The sequence below is a fragment of the Onychostruthus taczanowskii genome, unplaced genomic scaffold (assembly GCF_017590055.1).
Source record: "Onychostruthus taczanowskii isolate IOZ18803 unplaced genomic scaffold, ASM1759005v1 scaffold11, whole genome shotgun sequence".
In the NCBI taxonomy this organism is placed as follows: domain Eukaryota; kingdom Metazoa; phylum Chordata; class Aves; order Passeriformes; family Passeridae; genus Onychostruthus; species Onychostruthus taczanowskii.
Window position 1 is genome coordinate 12926924 of NW_024497629.1, and position 22400 is coordinate 12949323.

Genomic DNA, 22400 nt, shown 5'->3' on the forward strand with positions numbered 1-22400 from the left:
CATTGTGTTCAATAAACCACCTATAAGGTACAGATGAATGTGACTGCCACTGTCAATCCCTGCAGCATTTGTCACAGTAGTGCCCAAGCACAAAATAATCAGGTGTGAAGAGATCACTTCAGCTCATTTCTCTGGGTTTCAGAGAACCACGTTAAAATGCTGTACTGCAAACTGCTCTGATATTACAGAAGATGTATATAAATCCTGAAGATGCTATCACATCACATACAGCAGATGCTTCACAGCAGAGGTGACAGAGATAGGTCTAACAGAGGCAAGACAGTACCAGAACTGAAAATGGTACAATCCTATTAGGCTGAAAGGTTTTGCTGCTAAGATGGCTAAACTACTGCCTCTATGCTAGAAGCCAACTGTAGTGCCTCAGTATTGTTTTTCAGAAGACATCCAAAATGACAGCTTGGTAAAACTGGAACAAGAGTAATTCCTTAGCTCTCATTCCTCTCCTGTCCTTTACATGGTGTGGTTTTTGAAGTAGAATTTCCACTTATAAATATAGGTGCATTGTGTATTATGGCATGGATCTGAGTGTGGTTAGGAAGGTGCATAAAACTACAACACAAATTTGCAAGATGCTGTCTTCAAAGTGAGTCAGATCTCCCCAGCCAAGATGATGTAAAAGCAGGAATCAAATATCATTAGTTTTATTAGGCACTAGCATTACAGGAAATGTCAGTTCTGCTTTTACTTTACCATAAAACTGAAAATATTTAATTGAATAAAATAGAAGTGCTCACTAGATGGTAGGTGAAACACATTCATAACCACTTTTCAAGATATGATCACAGCTCACTGACACTCACAGCTTGAGAAAAGTTTAATCATACAGGTGTCATCTCAAAATCCAGTAATTTCTGCTCAAAATACATAGGGCCATGCTTTTGCGTTTCACAATAAGATTCTAGAAATTTTTTATTTTGTTTTCTGTGAAGGGAGAGCATGACTTTTATGATCTATGATGTAGATTGCCCTGTTTATTCCACTTCTAGGTCATAGTGTCTATTTTATACATAGCTCTTCATGTGAATTTATGTCAGGCTTCAGGAAAATTAAGTGCTGTATAAAATCAACTTAGCACCTTACTATTTTGCCTTTTTAATTTTTGTTTTTCTGCTTATATTTCAAGCCTATACGCAGTCTTTTGTGCGCTGTCTTGTGTGCTAAATCTAAATTACTCTGTTAAAAGTCTACAAAACTCCAGCCACTTATGAGAAGTTACAAGTATGCAATTCCCACAGTAGTCACAATGATTCTTAAAAATCATCACAACACACTCATTCTAGTATTTAGTAGGTGCTAATTTACTAAAATGTGCTAATGCAATCACTGCCATAGCCCTTTTCTTATAATGTAAGCTCTTTGCAGACAGGACTTTCTTTGCCTGCAGAGAACCTTGTAGACAGGTATTGCAGAATGCTGGATCCTGAAGTTTGGATTGTTTAGTAAGACAACAGTACAAGGCAGTTCAAATTAATAATCATCTGGATAACTGCAAGCAAATAAACATGAAACCGTTTGTATCTATGACCATTGTGGACACCAAACACTGCGGTACAAGTATCAGCACAGAAGCATATTTCTATTTATTTATTTATTTATTCTACATTATGCCTTTATGCTATCATTCATGGATATATTTTTAACCGATGAAAACAAGCTTTAAGGAGCAGTATAGAGAGACAGTGCTCAAAGAAGTGCAAAGCTTGAGAGAAGTACAGTAAGCATCAGACAATTATATCACTGTCTAAGAAGAAAAAGGAAAAGAGAGGAGAAGCCTTCTGTCCATTCAGGGTAAATGGGATTCATTCAGGGTACTCTTTCTGTATAATTTAATATCCAACTGAAAGACTAGAGCTGAGATTTGTTAGGTGTTGAACAGGTTTTGAGCATGAAGGTCCATGTCCTTGTACAGCTAGTTTTTACATCTTCAATCTTCATTACTAAAAGGATAGCACTGTTGCTTACTAAGACATCCTATGCTCTTTGGTAACTACCACTTTTCCTGGAGAAAAGAACTTATTTTCTTTCCCCACAATGCTGCAATTAATTTAATCACAGTTGTTCACTGCAGAAAAAAAGAACTGAATATCCTCTGGGTTAAAAAAAGAGATTTTTTTTCCCTCTTTTTGTTCTTTCTCTTTTTCTCCCTATCTTTCCTATTAAAAAAAAGTTTCCTTCAAGAATTCAACTTTACATTATTTTCTTAATTTCACCTGCATTTCAGCATCTCCAGCTGAATTAAACAGTATAATGCAACAAAGTCTGACAAAAGTTCACATGAATTCATGTCTAAATAATGATTAAATCTTACTGTGCTCACTCTTCCAAATGTCTCAGCTGTCTCAGAGTAAAAACCTAGCAGTTCAGGGTCATGTGTTGTGGACTTTGTAAGTACAGAATTTTACAGTATAAGCACTTAAAAATCGATCAAAGCAAACAACAAGAAAACAACTAGGTTAGTCTTACTCTAGCATTTTGAAGCTCAAAATGGGAAAAGAACTTATAGAGCTCACACCCACCCTGCTTTTATTATTCATTTGCATACCGTGTTAGTTGAGTTTCCATTTAAATGTAAGCCACTGTCAAAGAGGGGTGATGAAGTTCCACTGCTGTGATCACTGGATGGTCCAGGGGAACCTGGAAATCAGTTCAAGAAAAAGACCTGCTGATGTTAAGAATATATGTATATATCAGACAGTATCTATTCCAGCTATAAAACACAGGAAGAATTTTTAATATAATTCTCCAAACCAAGATAGAAATACTACTTGTATTTTAGAAAGACAGACAATTAAATATCCACATGCTATATTTAATGTCTAGAAATAAAAAAGGTTTCTAGATGTCATCTGAGAGGGGTTGTGCTCATGGGATCTATTTGTATGCTTAACTGTTTGCAGGATTAAGCTTTTTTTCACTGAGAATGAGACATTCAAAACAAGTAGTTCTTGTCTCATCTTTAAGCGATACTGAATCGGTATCTACAAATGAACCTGTGTAAAATTCTTGTCAAATTCTGGGTTTTTTTGTTGGCAATAACAAAGAAGTGGAACAGATAAAAAAAATGTCATGAGAACTGTAGGTAGATATTTCCCTGTTATGGCATCTTGCACTTTTGCCATGACATGAGATGTTGTAGGGAAGGGAGATGTATAAGAAGGAAGCAGGGGAGGCAGATGCAACTCCTGATGATATGCTCACAGTGATGATATGGGTTGATGTAAAGAGACAGTATGATTGCAGTTAAAATGAACACACCACAGCACTAAAGCTGCCAGCACAGCAGCTGGTCTGACTGAATGCTGGAAGGTAGGGGACCAAGTGCCTGAGTCTTCTGGGATGGCCAGAGTAGCCAAGATACTTCAGAATCATGCATGTATGGACTTAAACACCACCTGCAGTGTGATTTGGGAATTTCTTTATTGCATAATGGAATTACTACTTAGCTTTCTAAATGTGTCATTGATGCTTCATGACTGGAATTCTCTTTTGTGCATGGAAAAAACTTGTGAAAAGTTTTTCATGAAATGGGGTGCTATTCTCTGTAACTCCATTACTATTCTCTGTAACTCCAGTTTGTTTATTGTATTAAATCAGAACTATTTTCCATAATTTTATCCATCTTATTTGCTTATTTTCTTACTACAAGAATGAATATTTATAGCAAGCCATTTACCAAAGATTACTTGACTCACAAACCTTGGTTTCAGCCTCGTTTGAATGGCTACACAGAACATTCTAGAGAGGTGCATGTAAGCTCTTGTGGGGGTCCAGGTTCAGTTCAGAAGAAGGGTTATTTCTTAAGTTCCTTACACGTCTGATCATACCTAGCAGGTTTTTTTTTTTTTTTTTTTGAGCATGTGGTATAAGGCTGGGGTCATGCGTGGGACCGGGGAGGGTAGTATACTACTTGCCAAAAATTTCCACATGCTCTGCATAAAGGAAGCAAGTCTGATAAGCTGCCCAAAATAAGCAGTTTGTGCACAAGATGTCCCATTTCAGAAGCACTGCTGCGCTCCTTGACAGTCTGGTAGCTTGTCTAAAATGGCACTATCATTGCTGTTCCAGAAAAGATTTTCTTTGAACAGTAATCAGGGGCAGACCCCAAAAACTCCTAGCTGGTAACATTGAGATGGGAGATGGCCTCCCTGATGATAACTGCTTTCTGTTTCCAGAAATAGCACTTTATGGAAGCAGTGCCATGATGTCAGCCACCCAGACAATGAAGCTGCAGTATCTCCTGGTGAGAAAGCCAAGCTCCCCAGGACGTACAAAGAGGGCACCAATATTGCTGGACCTACATGAACTGCTTGTGAAGGTGGCAGCCAGCTTGTGTAGAGCGTGTACTAGGTCTTAGTGGCAAGGGCTGGGATGTCTCCAGAAGTGGGAAATGGTTGGGGCTGCCCTGTGCCAGAAACAGACAGATCCATCCAGATCCCACATTACTACTGGGTTGTGCAGCTGAGCTGGTAGCGCCTCTGGGAAACTATTTAACAAAGGGTAAATGCAGAAGGGCAGAGACAATAGTAAGGAAAAGAGTGACACAAAAATCAAATGAACCTCAAGGTCAATGAAAAAGGCAATGGACAATTTATTTGTCTTTGTTTCTCATTGCCTGAATCTATTTTAATAGGCAATAAATTTGTCTAAGTTTCTCCTCATTGCCTCTCCTTTGGCCATGATGGTAATTAGTAGCTAATCTCTTTTGACCTAAGAGCTTTTTTGTTCTATTTGTACACCATGTTCTGTTTGAGAACAGGGAGTGAGAGAGTGTCTGAGTGGGAGTTTGGCTCTTAGCAAAGGTTAACCAACAACAGGCAGTACAGTTCAAGTATGTGATGTCAGTCTAGAATATGAGATACAAGTTCTAGCAGCACTGTCATAGTCACAAATAAATATGGCCAACAACACAGACACCACTGGTAGATGTTGCTAATTTGCCCAAAATCATGTTAAAGCTTGGACACAGTTATCCAAGCCACAGTCAACACAATTTTAGAGTTGTCTGATGATCTAGTATGAAAAGTAGGAAGACCATACCTGAAGACTCATTATAAGAAACACTGACCATACATTTTCAAATGAAAGTGATAAGAAGTAAGCACTGAAAGAAAGGTTCTAGCATGAAATGTATAGTTCAGCTTAGTAGAGGCCTGCCAAATTGGCTTTTGAAAGGTATAAATATCTAGATTAAATGACTGACACCCTTTTAATGGCAAGGTCTAAACTGTGACATCTATGAGTCTGCTGAAATTAGAAAAAAACCTAGTACATAGCTGAGTGCAACTTAAATAAATAAAATCTAAATCAATCCAAAGAACAAGACACATTTCAAAACTTTTTGCTTATTTTGGAGAGAAAATAATCTGTTAAAATAAAATGGTGCAAAATCATTTAATCTGATTAAATAAACTGATTTATTATGAACACTTTTCTACTTGCAACACTGATCACAACTGTGCAACTTGAATATTTTATCTGTTAACCAAAAGAGCCCCAAACTTCCCTGATCTGTATTGTTCATACAATTTTTAGTATTGCTACTGTTAAATTACTCAGTTTTCTCAACAGAATTCCGCTGACAAAACCAATCAAAATAGAAAAGTAATTTTGAAACATACATAATTAATGTTATCCATTTATTTGGTAAGTGCCTTCAAAGTACCTTTCAGTGTAAATGTATGATTCAAATGTTTGCAAACACTATTTTATTGTATTCAGGCAAAGCTTCTATTGAAAAACTTTCAGCTATCACCCATGACTGTACTGCATTTTAATGATATTTTTTCAGTTTTATTTTGAATAAATTATACATAAGCAGCAAGGCAGTATGCATTTGATTCTTATATGTTAAACAGTAAAGTAGACAGACAATTTTTTATTTCTTCCTGTAAAGCACTCAAGGATTGAATTTCTATTTCTGTCACTGTCAGCTTATTACAAGAATACTGCAAAGAGGAAAACAAATTACTCCCATTCACTAATTTCCTCTTACCTAATGGGAGCTTTAAAAATGATGGAGCTTCCCTGAGGTATTGAACTGTGATGGTAACTTCATTGCCAGCATTTCGCAGTAGGTGTACCTGTCAGTGTGACAAATAACAACTACTTTAAACCAAAGAACAGTCATGGAAAGCACATTACTTACAATAAAATCAACATTCCTGTTGATCTATAATAAACTCAGTGTAAGCATTTCTGACTTAGAATGTAGAATAGTTGAGGATCAAGCCACACCAGCAACAGAAAAGAGTAGGCAAGACCAGTGGAACAACCTGAATAAATAATTTGCTGGGCAACCTGATATTACATACCAGCTGAACACAACTTCCACTAAGTGATTTTATAAAATTGGCACAGGACAACAGGGAAATAAGTGCTTATGTAGACATAATATATTAATTTTTTTCTGTATACAAACAGAAATATACATGGAAATATATTAATACATCATCATACACATCTTGATCTTAAGTATTTGGTTTAATTTATTTGGGTACCAAATTAAGCATACTTTCGTGTTTCAAATACAGTCTTGAGTTTTGTGTCTTTATTGTCTGTAAGCATTTGTTAACCAAAAGGGAACACATACACACAGACACATTTACAGACATGTTTTAAACCATCAGAATTCACTTTGGGGCATAGCACACTACCACATAAAGTGATTTTTAAAATGCAGAGCTACAAATAAGATCTCAGGTGAAACTCAGTTCCTACTATAGGGCAAAGGTGTTCCCCAGGTTCATATTCATGACTCTCAGGAAACAGGTATTTGTGTTTGGTTTGCATGTGCCCTGTACCCACAGGGTCTGCATATCCCTGACCCAGTTTGTCAGAAATGGACGCTACAGCTTGTGGCCTCTAATCTGAGCACAACAAGAGCATTCGTCCACCAAGCAGAAAAGTAACTAACTCTAGCACACTGACTTATAGATGCATTTAATGGTTTAATGTGCTGGGAGGAACCTGGTGGTTGTGTTGTTCCAGACCACTGATTTAGCAAAATGCCACGTTGGCCAGCATCGTCAGATGCAGGATTACCTCAAATATTTTAAGTTTTCCACTTGTGTACATAAATAATGCTTACACCAGAAACTGATATATTCACTTACATGAAAATATCAAGCTTATATCTGATGGAAACCAAGAATCTTTTTTGGTCTTATTTTTTCTTCCACCCCCATCTCCCCCCAACTCAGTCTGCTTTTAAATGATTTATTATGAAAAATACAACAGCCAGTGCTACCGACTCAACCCCAGAAACCTGAATGTTGTGCTTTTGTGAAAACTGACTGTAAGGGAACCTGAGGTCTCATTGTGGGAAAAAATGTTGTGGAGAAAAATAATATTATCACTGATTTCTGACTAAACCATTTGAAGATGGTCACAACAGGAGTAAACAAGAATGACAGTGCAGCAAAATTTGCATGCTTTTTTTAAGGTCATACAATGTTAGGGCTGCAAAAAAACCAGTGTATATTAAATCCTAAGGTGCAAGAAAACTATGTCTCCTGAATTCCTCTGTCCCTTATTTCATGCAGGAAATTTCCTATTTCCAAGTTTAGACATTATTTATTACTCAATAAACACTGAAGATGATTGGTAGCTTTGCTAGTCTCACTCTACTGTTACAAACATACGACAACAATATATTCCCTTCCAAATTAAAAATGTCAGAAAGTATCAGGGCAGGAAGAAGTCACAGTTGGCAAAAAATACAAGATCCTGTTACCATGTGCTGCTGTTCTTGTAATACCATTTTACTTTTCACCGCATGGTAAATCTATTAAAAATGCCAACTGTAGTTTATAATCAGTACAGAAACAACAGTGTTTTGCATAATTAAATAGAAAATTTCAAAATCAACACATTTTAAGTGTAGTCTTGATATATCTAATAGGAAAAATATAAACCAAATAAAATTAATACTGAGAACTCACTTTCTTATTCACAATTGCCTTTTTGAATAAGCCAAAGAAGTGAAGTACTTTAATTTTACCTTTGGAATAACAAGAAAGAATTTTAATTTCTTAACAGAAATAAATCTTTTGCAAACACAGAAGAACAACTATGTTTCCTCTTAATTAAGCAAAGATTGTTTGCACACAAACATTTATATTTGTCAAGAGATGAGAGGACACAGCATGACAGACATATTGCCTAATGTACTTTTGGAAGATATTAGTCAAATTTTACAAAGACAAATAGAAAAACTGTTGGAACAAAATGAAACAGTAGACTAGAAACTGTTGCAGAGTATGAGATTTCACTTTCTAAAATTTCAAATTATACTTTGAAAAGGAAATAAATCTAATGTTAATGATTTGGTTTAAAATTTCCCGGCATCACTAGTAGCTTAAAAGATATTCACACTGTATCATACTCTCCTGAAGCTGCTTAGTATTCTTCAGGTAGTGCCTGAAGAAGTCAGAGTGTTGAAGCACACACATACCAACAGAACTAAATAAATTTCAGTGATCACAAGAAGGTCTTATCAGTCAGAAGGTCACTAAATAATGCACTGCTGTGCGATGCTGAAGCTTTTGCAAAAGTCCAAGTTCAAAAAAGACAAATCCAGTATCTTTTGAGTAACATTCACTGCTACACTGTTTTAGTAAAATTATTAAAAGAGAACTGCAGAAGTGAGTGTTTTATGTTGTTTTTAAAGGTTGATTAAATGCATTTAGTGAAGAAGACTCTGTGTGTGTCTGTGTGTGTGTGTTCATGCATTTATGTTCATGTGTGCAAAGGAAAAAAGGGCTTCAGCTGAAGTGCTTGCTTTTCCTGCTGGCTCCAGTTCACAGGCTTTGTGTATCTCTGGGAATATCTGCCAGTCCAGGGTTTATTACACTTCTCTTTCTCACACGGATTTCTCAAGAACACAACAGGGACAATGTTACAAATATAAATAGGAGATTCTATATCTCAACTAACTACAGCGGAGAGTCTGCAGAGAAAAACATGACTCATATTTTAGGAAAACCTAATGACCTTTGTCATCTCATTTTTACTGTCAACACCCAGTTAAGGGAAATTCTATATACATCTATACAGACAAGCCAATGGCACAATGCAAAGCTGCTGGCATTCTTTTTAAATTCTGGTTCTTTGTGTTTACTGTGATTTGATCTAATCTTCAAACATACCTGAACATTAATATCCACACTGCTCAGATATTTAGAAAAGGTTTTGGCTGTTTGAAACAGGTTCTGTTTTATTAAGAACAGTAATTAAAATTGAAAATTAGAATGTTTTTGATGAATTATTTCATCCATATGGCCCTTTAGCCAATATCTATTCTGAGTGCAGAAGTCAAATAATTTCACTGTGACCATTTAAAAGATTCAACTCTAAAGTATTTGCTAATATCTTTTCTAGAAATCTTTACTTTCTAGTAAAGATCTTAGGATACAAAGAAATCCTCATTCACAGATATGTATCTCTAAATACAATTAATCTGCATGATAACCTTACACTTTAAACATAGGAAGTTAGATGAAATTAATCTTATCTTGCGTGACTTGAGGAATATTTAAGTACAAAAATCGGACTAAAAGTCTGAAACAAAAATTTTGAAGTAGAAGGATGTGAATCACCTGATGAATGCCTGAGCTTGAGACACAAGTATTTCCCAAATAAAACACTTCAAATTCACACAAAGTGCAAGTGTTGGCCTTGAAAAGTATCTGGATGGAAGTTATGTACAAGCCTGCAAGAGAGCAGGAAAAAACTGAGATGTAGTAAAATATATGAAGAATTAGACCATAATATATGATAGTAAAACAAAAACAAAAACAAAAACAAACAAAACAAAACAAAACAAAAAACAAAAAAACAAAAAAACAAACAAAAAAACCCAAAAAGACCCAGTGAAATCTAGATAACTAAAAGTTTTAAAAAATTCTTCACTATTCAGACAGAATAGTATTTAACACTTAAAATGCCTCCTAGGCAAAAGTATACTTTGAGGCTCTTTAGGAAACTTGGCAATTTCAGCTCAAAGTATACAACAGGGCAAAAAAATGTGGTACTGTGCTTATATGTCTATGAGTAGGCAAGGGAGATGTGTGACAGACACCTTGCGGTACAAGTAGACTTTAAAACGACAGTAGACACAAAATGGCTTTAAAAATAGTTTTTAAAATTAAAATTGGATTGCAATTCATATTGGAAGACCATGAAGCAGAATTAAGTTAGTTCAAGAAACAATGATTTCTTGATACTTGTCTCTTTTTTAATGGTTGAATATGGAATGGTTTCAAATAAACACTTTTGATTGTTCCCTTCCTTAGCATTGCACTATTCAATGAGCAATAATCTCTTTCTAAATGCTTAGCTGGCTAATACAAAGCAAGCCATTGTGTCTGAACTATTTATATAAATATGCTAGGAAAAAATGGCAGTCAATGTAGACTTTGTAAATTTTCACAGATTTAAACCAAACTGCAACTTCTCTTAGTTTATTCATTTCTAACTTTTCTCTAATTTCTGCCTATAAATATAGTAAAAGACATTTTTACAGATAGCTTTGGTATCAAGTTAAACAAATAATGCTGCTTCTGTATTATATAAATACTGAACATTATGAACAAAAAAAGAAACTATTTCAATTTTTTTTCATTATTCTGTACATACTTTTTTCTATTAAATTACACGCTCTAGTGTATAATTAGCATTGTGTAAACAATGCTTGCAAAACTGTCTGGAAGATCAAAGGTGCTGTTACATACTCTGCATTGGAAAATAAATTTTGAGTCAACTCGGCTGTTCCCTGAAGCAATTAAAGTTTAAATAAATTCACTTAAGGATAACTATTACCTGAAGGATGAAGACCCATTCCTGAGAAAGTAACATTTTCAAAAAATTCCAAGAATATCAGAGCATTATGGCAACTTCTGTCTGGAAATGAAGGTCAGTCTCAACTAGGATCAGTGTGCTATAAATAAAAAGAGTTCAAAACCACAGAACTAAAGAACAAGCAGTATATTTTATCACTTATCTACTGTTTTGCAGTGCTTGTAAAAAGAAAGAATTGTCTCAGGTATCAAAAACTCACAACAGACAGGTACACATATCTGACTACATGTGATTGCAAAGGTATATGGCAAAGTGGAATCAATATCCATAGAATTGCAAACATTTCTGTCCAAAAAACCATTTCTGCAGTCTTTTTCAAGCAAATAAATTGGAGCAGCCTAACCCTGCAGGTTGATAATCTTCAACTACATCTAGAAATGTTTCTAGATGATAGTTTAGTGATTCAGTTTAGACAAACTCAAAGGAGTGCAGATTGAGCTAAAAAGACTAAAAGCAGGTTTTCATGTAGCCATTACTTTCCAATTTACTTTGTTTGCTTGTATCTGTAACACTTGCACAGCTCTCAGAAACAGATTTAACTGACCTGAAGTTTCTGAGGAGAGAGATATCCACCAAAAACCCCTGCCATCTTTTAATGGCAATGGTATAAAACGATGATGAAGGTAACTTCAGCTGAAGGATGGGCAATACTTAATGAAGGTTGTCTTGTGCTACCAAATGTAAAAAACAGAACCAGAAGGTTTTGAAGTTGTCAAACCCAGCAGGTCATATGCTGCATTCTCTGATTTAGAAATTGTTAACAATGTGGACATTTCTTTCTTTCCTCACAACAAACTTTTCCACAATGATCCCTTCAGTCTAGGTCTTCTAGCCCAGTCTAGAGTTAATACAAGACTAAAGATAGGAAGCACCAAGAAGTGCTTTTGTTGCCTACACATTAACTGATGAAGTACAAGCCAGAAGACCATGGAGTGATCAGTCCAATGGAGTGCCCTGCAGTTTGAATCAGCCACAGCATTTATTTATAATCACTCATATGTTCGTTCTTTCAGACTTAAAGAACTGAGGCACCTATAGTACAGAAACATTTCTCCTTTACTAAACTTCTTACTGTTAGAGAATAGATTGTAGGGAATAGGAATGGGGCTATGGCAGAGCCTCATCCCTAATGGGTTGCAGCTGTATAAGACAGATGAACAGCATTGAAGGAGAAGTGTGGAATGCTGATGTGTATTGACCCATAACAAAAGAATAAAAGAGCATGCAGGTGTTATAAAAGTTATAAAAGTTATAAAAAGTGGTACTGGGGAATAAGAAAGGGCTGATGCTTGCCACCATTTTCAGTGTCAGCAGTGTGTGCACTGTCACCTTACAGCATGTAGATGAACATATAAACATAAGAGGAATACCTATGGATAAAGTTCAGCACTATTTCATAGTAGTAGTAGCCCTCTATGCTAATTCTTAATGCTTTTGTTTCCCCAACTCCATGGAGATGAAAGTGTTACTATCATCATACACCTGCAGATCACCTGCAATATACAGCACACATCAGAGAGAAATCTTTTTTAGGCAAAGTCTCATACCTGAACCTTCTTTATACTGTCTCAGGACCATAGTCCTGAGAATGACTATAGACCTGTTAATGATTTCTTGTACTTTTGCTACTGTATAGGCTAATATTTATGCAGCACAGACCACCATAAAGTATATTATTTTATTCAATACTAAAAATTTCCTTCACTGGGAACATAACATGCTATTTTATAAAGGGAATAGCATTCAAATCCCATTGTCATGTTACAATCTTCTGAATTGGTTTCTCTTCCTTCAGAATACTGATTACAGTTAGAGCCATAACTGTTTAAATACAGGACTATACTTTTTCTACTAGACATTTTTGTATTAGACTTTTTGATGCCTAATATTATATCAGACAAAAAAAAACCAAAAAAAAACAAAAAAAAAAACCCAAACAAAAAAAAAAAAACCCAAACAAAAAAAAAAAAACCCAAACAAAAAAAAAAAAACCCAAACAAAAAAAAAAAAACCCAAACAAAAAAAAAAAAACCCAAACAAAAAAAAAAAAACCCAAACAAAAAAAAAAAAACCCAAACAAAAAAAAAAAAAACCCCAAAACCAACAAACCACCAAAAACCCTTTTGATTTCCTAATCCAGTCCTTTAATGCTTTTGATGCAATGTGCTGGCTTATTTGGCATTTCAAGTTTATGAATACATTCTGCTCTATGAGTGTTTTGTCTGCTATCTACAATAAGGAACAAGCGTAGGTGCTGTTATTCATCCTCAAGTCAGCAGCTAAACAAATGAGTCTGAAATATTAGTGATACCTGTAAGATCTATTCACTTGTTTAGATCACAATCCTATTAAGTTAGTAACTTTTTGAACTTTTTGAAGAGAAATAGTACTTATCTACAATATACACTGTGATCTCAAAGGAGTTAATCTCTCTTGTGAACAGAAATACACCAATTTTATTAATGGGTTAATTTTATGTGGTTGTAAGGCCTCTATATAACTATATTTCCCTTTCCATTAAAAAAAAAAAACAACCTTAAAAAACACAAAATAACTGAGTTTCACTTACGTAAACAGCCTAAGTCTATTCTTTCGCAAACATTTATTTAATTCATCTTTTTTGAATCACCAGGGTGCACACTAACTCTTTATTAGCTTGCAGCTATGCTGTGTTGATAACATTGAGCTAGAGTGTATAGCACTTCAAAATTCTCTGTACCCTGATGAAATACTGAAGGTCACCTAATATAAGGCAGTAAATTAATGAAAAGCACAAAACACTGTTTAGTTAGGATAAGGAAGGTGTAAGGGAGAAATGAGATGGGAGTGATACTGCTTAAGTTAGTTTGCCCAGAGTGGAAACCAAGCAGAATGACTAAAAAGGAAGAGATAGACTACTTTGGGCACAGTACGTAAGGATCAAAGGAAGCAGGACTTTTCACACTAATTATCAAGGATAATAAGGAACATAATATACTATCGTGCATGAAGCTATGAAGTAGCTTTTTCTTTTCCTACCAGCCCTTTCAAAGACAATTCCCCCCATGTGTCCCACCCTCCCCACTGATTTATCCACAGCAAGCTTACACCCTTTTGTTCTTCTTCCAAGTCCCTTTTTTGTTCATATATTTAACCTACCTCTATGGCACTCAGTTTTGTACAGGTGGGAGGTGGAAGAAAATGCCCCTCCACTTATGACTAAAGTGGCTGGTATAATTTCTTATAAATCCTTTGTATGTCCTTCAACATTTATTAAAGAAAAAAAAATAGACATTTAAAAGCATTAAAAGAAATGCCTTTTAAATTTTTTTTAAAATATCTTGACTCCTTGTACACTTTGCAATTAATTAAAATTGTAGCTGTCCAGCCACACTGTTATGCTTTACCTAAGAAAATTTTGTATCCATAGTACCTAAGTAATTTTACATCCATAGCTTAACAAAGATTTCAATTCTTCCTAGAGCTTCTTTGTGTGAGGAACCTGAATTCTTCCATCAGTTTTAATTATAGTAATTCTGCTTTTGTGCTCAAAGATCATGCACATTGTAAATGCTCATAATGCCAATGTACTTGCTGCTTCTCTAATGCAGGAAATTAAGTTCCTGTGAAATGATGGAGGTAAAATAGTAGTGCTGAAATACGAACTACTTAATGTGAATATTTTCTTAACATATTTAGAGCTTGAAATAAAAATTTATTTCCATAATTACATTACAAAAGTTGTGTAATATTTTGAGGTGTACATTTTACATAGGTACTTATGTTATTCAATTTTTAAAAAATCTTTCTCTGAAATTTTGCTATCTCCTACAAAAGCACAGTACGGGGGCAAATGGATGAAAATTTAAATGGCAAAGTCATGTTTTAAGCATGTGAGTTTTATCACTTGCATGTGAAAGACATTGGAGAACAAAAGTATCCTATAACTTGTTTCTTAGTGAGAAATGTTGCCAGATGCATTCAGTGAGGAAATAATCACACTCAGAGCATCTGGAAACAATGAGGGTGAATTGTAAATTCCACAAAGTTGTAAAGTTATATTATAATTTGATGATTTTTATGTAGCTTTATCTTTATACAGTTCTGTGATACAGAATACTTATGGGTAATTAGCACCTGGAAAAATTATATTAAATTTAGATAGTTTTCATCCAAGCAAGGTGAAAAACTTTTTAAAATTATTTGTCTCACTGTCATGATAACTCCTGTTCTGCTATGACTAAATCTCCACAAAAGTAGGTCAGGAAAATTCTATAGGTTAACTGAAAGAAAACTATGTCCAGGAAATATCACATATAATATAAAAAAATAGCCTTTTTGCTATTGATGCTTATTTCTGTCCACCTACATAGCAGCAGCAAATTTTCTGAAGTGCACAGCACTTAATGAAAGTGACTACAATAAGCTCATTAATAATTGCTGCTCAATAAAAGAGTTAGTTCACTTCTCCCAGTTCCTGCCTCAGGTCTGATGCATGCAGCTGTCCTGCAGATAGAAATTCAGCATTAAAGGGTATTTGCTGTCCACATAATAGATGACCAAAGCATTATTTTAGAACTGACTGAGGCAATGACAAATGAACAATGAGAACTACTACTGAGATAAAGTAAAGAAAGTAAAATCTTCAAAAGATTGATAACTTTTCTTTGGTGTGTGTATAGTCCTATAATTATATAACAATGCCTTAACATAAACTTGATAATTTTTCATATTTAAAAGCATCTCAATGAAAACCAACTTACAGAAATGATGCAGTTTCTTGAACAGCTGTGTGTCAAAAGTGTATTGTGCTTGAAAGTAACCTACAAACGGTCTCAAATCTATATGTTCACATTGTCTGATCCCAAATACAAATCTCCTAATAGTAAGGAAAGCGAGGGGTCAGTTTGAGATCATTTCAGCAAGCTCCCTGTCAATAATACTTCTGGGTGATGGATTCTACCCATGATGTTTCTGTTCACATGTCTTTAGGTAACTGGAGACACTGTCATAGTCTGGGGCAGATAAAAACCTTAAGGATACCACTCCAGCTACCCTTACTCCAAGCCTCAAATTGTCCATTTAAAGAAAATGACAACAGCACCATATTGGGAAGATAATATGTGTAACCAAAAACAAATGAAAGTTTCTTACACAGAAACTAGTAACAGAAAAATTGATATGTAGAACCCTCTAAATGTCTTTTTGAATAACTAATGACAATGTAGGTCAGTGTTGGAAATTAGCTAGAGTGAGAAAAGTATAAGATGCTAAAGGTTTTGGCTTAAACTCTAAGCAGAAATAGTTTACTATAATCTAAACCATCTAAAAAACCAAAAGCAATCTAAACAGTCTAAAACCAAACTCTGGAAATTACTGAGAAAATGTGAGCAATGTAGCTGAAGAAAGAAATCAAACAGTTTCATGACATGCAGAGGAAATACACAATCTTCACTTGAGGTGAAAAAAAACCCAGTTACTGGTTCTTCTGGATCTGGTAGAATTACCCTTCCAATATGAAGAGAATATTTCTTGTATGCTGAGAAAACAAAAAAATTGCAGTACAAAGGACGAACTATTCAAGCAAATCATGCAGAGCATTGCTAAAAGTACTGCGAAGTTTCAATCTTCGTACCACTAAGACAGACCTCCAAGAAATGAAAGATACACAGTTTGTCTACATAGAAAAATATTCATTTTTCCTTCATTTAAGTGGTCAAGCTCTCATTTTGTACTTGTTGTATTTGAATTTCACTCATCATTTTTTACTTATTAACATCTTTTCTGTTGGGGGAAAAAGCATGTTCAAACCAAAAAGCATCCAACAGGAAAAAACTGCAGAAATTCAAGGAGTAATTTGAAGTTAATACTCAGAATGGGGTCAGAAATATGTGTAGGTCTGTAAGGGTATCTATACATGTTAGTGTAGCAACTACCTGGGCAATCTAGCTAAAAAAAATTTCCTTGAACTTTGGTCTGTATTGTTGACTGTTTCTAGCAGTAATCTTAAGTTTTTAAACCTTCTGCATATACAAAATAAAAACTTTATTTTTTATTTCTCTAAATGTCATAAAGTTTTGCCTCAAACATTAATGAGTTGCATATTCCAATATTAACATGCGGTTTAATCAACAGAGCATAACACTGCAATTTTCACATTGTAAATATATATCTTAATTTGTTTGAAGATTAATGATTTTAATAAATCACCAAAATCTGATTATTAATATAGTAACATTAAAAAGATATTATTACACAGTAAAATTTGAAAATAAAAATATTTTTTCTACTTCTCAAGCATCTATTTGAAAAGCTATTTTATAATTATTTTTATTATTTTATTTTAATAATCCATTACTCTAGCTCTATGTTTTTTATTATTTTATTAGTTTTGATATATTTGTTGAGTAGCTAACCATGATGTGCTTATTCTAGTTATGTACTCTCCACTATATTTTCTATTTGAGCTCTTTTTTTCTGATATTATATGGATAAAATTCATAGTCTGTGCTCCACCGTTTGGAACTGAATTCCAGAAGAACATGCAGAGAACTTCACTTCCAAAATAGCTAATGCACAAATGAAAATAAAATCTCAGTATCTCAATGAAAATAAACAATTTTCAGGTTCAATCCTTGTATCTCAGTTAATTAGCCTAATGAAGAACATGTTCAGCAGTGCCAGCCAGACATGCCAATGACACATTAAATAGCATTAGAGTAAACATCTGAAGTACTAAATATTTTTTAAAAATTAATTACTATTGACTAAAAACTGTTCAAATTCTGAAAATCTAAAATTATTCCCACTGAATGGATTCTCTGTTTCAATGGATATTGTTTATTTAGCCATGTCCTTCTGTGAGAATATTTGTAAATAAAAAGAAATATATGTTTCCAAGTACTTTCCTGTATCACTGAGCAATATTCCAAAGAGATTAAGATTTGTGTGGAATACTAAAAATGTGTCAAACATACTAATTTACCATAATGTAAATTATATTAATGTATAAAATACATTAATAAGATATAGTATGAAAAAAATAACATGCAACACCTGATTTTCCATTTTTGTATAACTAAACACCCTCTCCTGCATTTTCTAGTTAATCAGTTTATTAATCCTTGAAATAGGATTAATTTCATACAAAATTACATTTGAACAAATCATGGATCCATATAAAACAGCCTTCATGAGAGATTATGTAGAACCCTGTCCAATGCCCCTTTGAAAGGCAACAGAGATGGTTTTTCATCACATTTCCTATAATTTGCTTATGGGGGAAACAAGCTGGTACTTCTAGTGCATTTCAGCAGAGGGCAGTGCTTACCTCGGGGACTCACAAAAATCTTTCTAAATCTTATTTTTCTTTTTCACTAAGAACAGGGAGATAAAAGTACTCAGACTCACACCACAAAGTGTCAAGAAGTCTGTTCAGCCCTGCGATTATCAGGTGGGCCATGAAGATGCTCAGAGGGCTGGAGCACCTCTCCTGTGATGACAGGCTCTGGAAGGTGGGGTTGTTGAACCTGGAGAGGAGCAAACCCAGGAGAGAACTTCCAGACCCTAAAGGGGGCTACAAGAGAGTTGAAGAGGGAAGAGAATGTAGTGATAGGACAAAGGAGAACAGTTTTAAACTCAAGAAGAAGAGGTTTGGATTAGATATTAGGAAAAAATTCTTTACTGTGAACGTGGTGAGGCACTGGAGGAGGTTGCCAGAGAAACTGAGGATGTCCCATCCCTGAAGTGTTTAAGGCCAGGCTGGATGGGACTTTGAGCAAGCTGGTGTAATGGAAAGTGTCTCTGCCCACAGCAACAGATCATCTGTTGGAAGCAAATGATCTTCAAGATCCCTTCCAAATAAGCCATTTTGTGACTCTATGAATCTAAAAAATCCTGTTGAATCAGAAAACTGCCACCTCATGTGTTGTGGTGTTTCATTTCCTTTCACAGTTTATTGTGAATATCTTGAAAATTGAAGTACCAGCCAAAGAACATCAAGTTGTACACTTCTGTGAACTTCCACCAAAATACTCCTTTATCCCTGTTTCCCTCTTTCTCTCCACTCAGGAGATCTGACTGCTTCTTTCATGTCATGCACATTGAGAACCTGGGAAGGAAAATTAAATTGCCTCTCTGATACACAATGCAGAAACTATATTAATCTCTGAATTAACATTTTCTGCATTCTCCACACCAGTAGATTATTTCTAAAAATAAATTAAACTTTCAAGGAAAATAAATTATTTTCAATTTTCCACACTATTGTATTACCTACTACAAAAGCAGAAATTTTCTTGGCACTGATTCTGAATTATTTATTCTATCCATACCCTTAGCCAGAACTAATGTGTGATAGTAGCAGCTTGAATAATTGTGGAGAAAACCAAATTCTAGTATCAGAAGTGATCAGAAGTGACAGGAGAGCCAGTTCATTGTTAAATTGTTGCTGACAGAGTAGCTAATTGTTTGGCTTGCCCAGAACTAATCACCTTTTAACACTGCTGAAGTTCAAGGATCAAGAAACAAAACTATCTATGTGGTACAATCAGGACCAGCTAACTACATAAACATCTCAGGAGGGAAGATGGTAGGTAGGAGACAGAACAAACTGGCCTCCTTTCCTAAAGTTCTCAGATTTTGTAGCATTCTCTCCCATGTATTAACCCCAATGGGCTTTAGATCTTTAACACCTGTGAACTATACTGATGTACAATTACACTTAAGCTTCAGTTTTGTAAAATAAAGGTTTTCTGAGCGTGTGCTGAGTGCACCTCCACACATCCTGCAAGGGGGAACCAGCAGACATTCTAAAATGGCAGAAAGTAAAAGCAGAGGAAAAGTCTGAACAGCAAGGAATGTTATTGTGAAACAAACAAAATAAAAAACAGAAAGAAAATTTTTGAAAACATTTGTTAGTTACAATTTAAAAAATAAAATAATCAAACTACAACAAGAGAAACAAAGAGAAAAAACCCCATCAGTTCAACACTAAAAAAAGTAAGAAACATATTTGCTTCTGCCCCTTAATGGCTTATCACTATGGTTGGACTAGCAGAGTAATCCGGAATCTCTACCTTTGCCAGCAGCATCACTTTCAGCAGTCTGTGGTGGGTTGACTCCCATTCCCCCTCATTGGCAGGATGAGAGAGAATAGGAACAACAAAGGAACAAAACCTTCATGATAATGACAGTTTTCTGATAAAGACAATTTAGTAACTTAAATAAAGACAAAGATAAAAATCAAAACAAATTCTGCAAAGGAAATCAGTCACAACCTCCTGATGCCCATCCTGTCTCTGAGCAATGGCTGCTTCCTGCAGAAAACACTCCCCACAATTTTTACTGCAGAGCATGATGTTATATAGTATGGAATATCTCTTTGCTCAGTTCAGATAGGCTTCCCTGGTTGTATCCCCTTAAAACTTTGGGCCACTCTCAGCCTACTCCTAGAGAGGGGAAAAACTGAGGAAAATAAAGCTTTGATGACTTACAGGCACTGCTTAGCAATAACAGGCACACTGGCATGGTACTAACGTTGTTTTAGTCATGAACAAAACTACACCGCCATACTGGCTGCTACAAAGAAAACTAGTGTAGCCTCAGCCTAGACCCACCACAAAATCCCTTGGATTACACAGTACAACTCATAACCTTGAGTTAGGTGTTTGCAAAAGAGGCCTCCTGCCCCCAGAATGCAAGCAGCAAGAAATGCCTTCAAACTGTATTTCAGGAGGGTGTTTCAGGAATCCCACCTTGAAGCTGAATATGTAAGAGACCACGGTGCCAGATGCATATAGAGCAAACCAAAAGAATGACTCAATAACCTTTGACAGGCTTCCATTGCATTATGTTAACACTGTATTATGTTTATGAGGCTGTGTAAACTTGAACCCAGAGTGGATTAAGAATGCCCAAGCCTCATTGATGAGTGTGCTTTGAACAGAAGGGCTGGAGCATCCCTCATTTAATCTGAGTGATATTTAGGGCACTAACATAGTAACAACAGGGCATCCTTTACAAAGAGACAAGATATAGGTATGATTTTCTAAAATTTAGATGAATTCTTCATTCTTAACCTTCTGCTTTCTGGACAACTACCCATAATCATTATATTACTATATTACTAGCTTAATATAGTGTAACAAGCTTAATATGTTATATACCTTCTTCAGAGGTGTTTCTGGTGCTCAAACCTTCCTAAATCATTTCCTTCAAACTGCAAACCCATCATATTCAAACAAAAAGGACTTTATCTCAACCATTATTTCATAAAAATGGAAAGATAATTTTGAAAGAAGAAATAATAGATCTTCCATTCTCTCAGGAGCTTTGTCAACAGCCCACCTCCTCTCATGGAACCAGTTATTTTCTCTATTGCCTGACGCATTCTTCTATCCCCATTCTGATCATAGTAACAGACTGTGGTAGTAGCACTTATGCTTAATGCTTCCACTGAATTCCCATGTACAGCAGGAGCAGCACTATGCATTTGTCTTTCATTCCTCATCTCTGTTGTGTTACACTGACAGTTCTGGAGCACTTCTTAGTTTTTACAAACAATCCTTAAGGGAAGTAACTTACCATTTTGTGAGGAGTAGCTTTTTGGAAGTTTAATTTTTTTCTGTGCAATAACAACACAAGCAGCAGGAGGGCAGTTCACCAATACACAATAGATCTATTACTGACACTGTCTGTAACAGAGTCAGCTTGATGGTATTAATCAACACCAAGAAAAGGACTGCAAGATCATGCAGCTGCACTTTATTCTGACCTAGAGAGATCACCTTCAAGTAATAAAAGCAAGTTTAGTTTCCTTGCCCATGTAATTTCTGCCCTGCTGATAAGACACGGCCAAAGCCTATGTGATTTATGGTTGCTACAGATGTTATTCTGAGATACTGCCAATAAACAGGCAACAGGGGTAACAATTTTTATCTATATGGCCTTGCACTGTGACCAGAAAAGCACTGCACATCAAGTAAATGTGAACTGGCTTTGTCCTCATACAGTCAGTCTGATAAAATGAAGGAAATCCATAAAACCTGACCATTACTCAAGAAATTATTTTGTTTCAGATTAGACTAAACATTGTGGTAAATTTTATTTCAAAATGGAATTAAATAACTGGAAAAGTTTTAAAAATCAAATATATTATAAACCTAACAATAGCACTGTCTTTATAGTAAAAAAGAGTAAATTCACTTCAAACAAGACCAGAGACAGAACAGTTTGGACATAAGATATTTTGTACACCAATAAAAAAATCAAAGTGGAATGACTTACCACTTCTTCATGGGTAGCACTTTCTACATTTATACCATTAACCTAAAAACAGATACGATAGGGAGAAAATTATTTGTAATGCACAGTTAGTTACTGAAATAAAAGCAAGTATGAAACAAATGTCTGAGGAAAAAAGCGAATATTTACTGACCTGTATTATTGCATCTCCTATAAATAACATTCCTGTCTGTTCAGCTGTGGGATTACAGAAGGAGTAGATTTTAATTGATAGTAGTACTGAAAAAAAAATGCTATAT

At 35.1% G+C, this 22400-nt stretch overlaps 1 protein-coding gene across 1 annotated transcript in view; it reads right to left on the bottom strand.

Annotated features, from left to right (window-relative positions):
* SNTG2 (syntrophin gamma 2) overlaps positions 1-22400 on the bottom strand; it is a 209788-nt gene that overhangs the window by 74142 nt on the left and 113246 nt on the right. The window contains exons 5-8 of the mRNA XM_041419899.1: positions 22295-22338; positions 22144-22185; positions 6014-6101; positions 2564-2655 (exon numbers count right to left, since the gene is read on the bottom strand). Of these exons, the coding sequence (XP_041275833.1) occupies positions 2564-2655; positions 6014-6101; positions 22144-22185; positions 22295-22338 (266 nt within the window). The remainder of the gene's footprint in view (positions 1-2563; positions 2656-6013; positions 6102-22143; positions 22186-22294; positions 22339-22400) is intronic.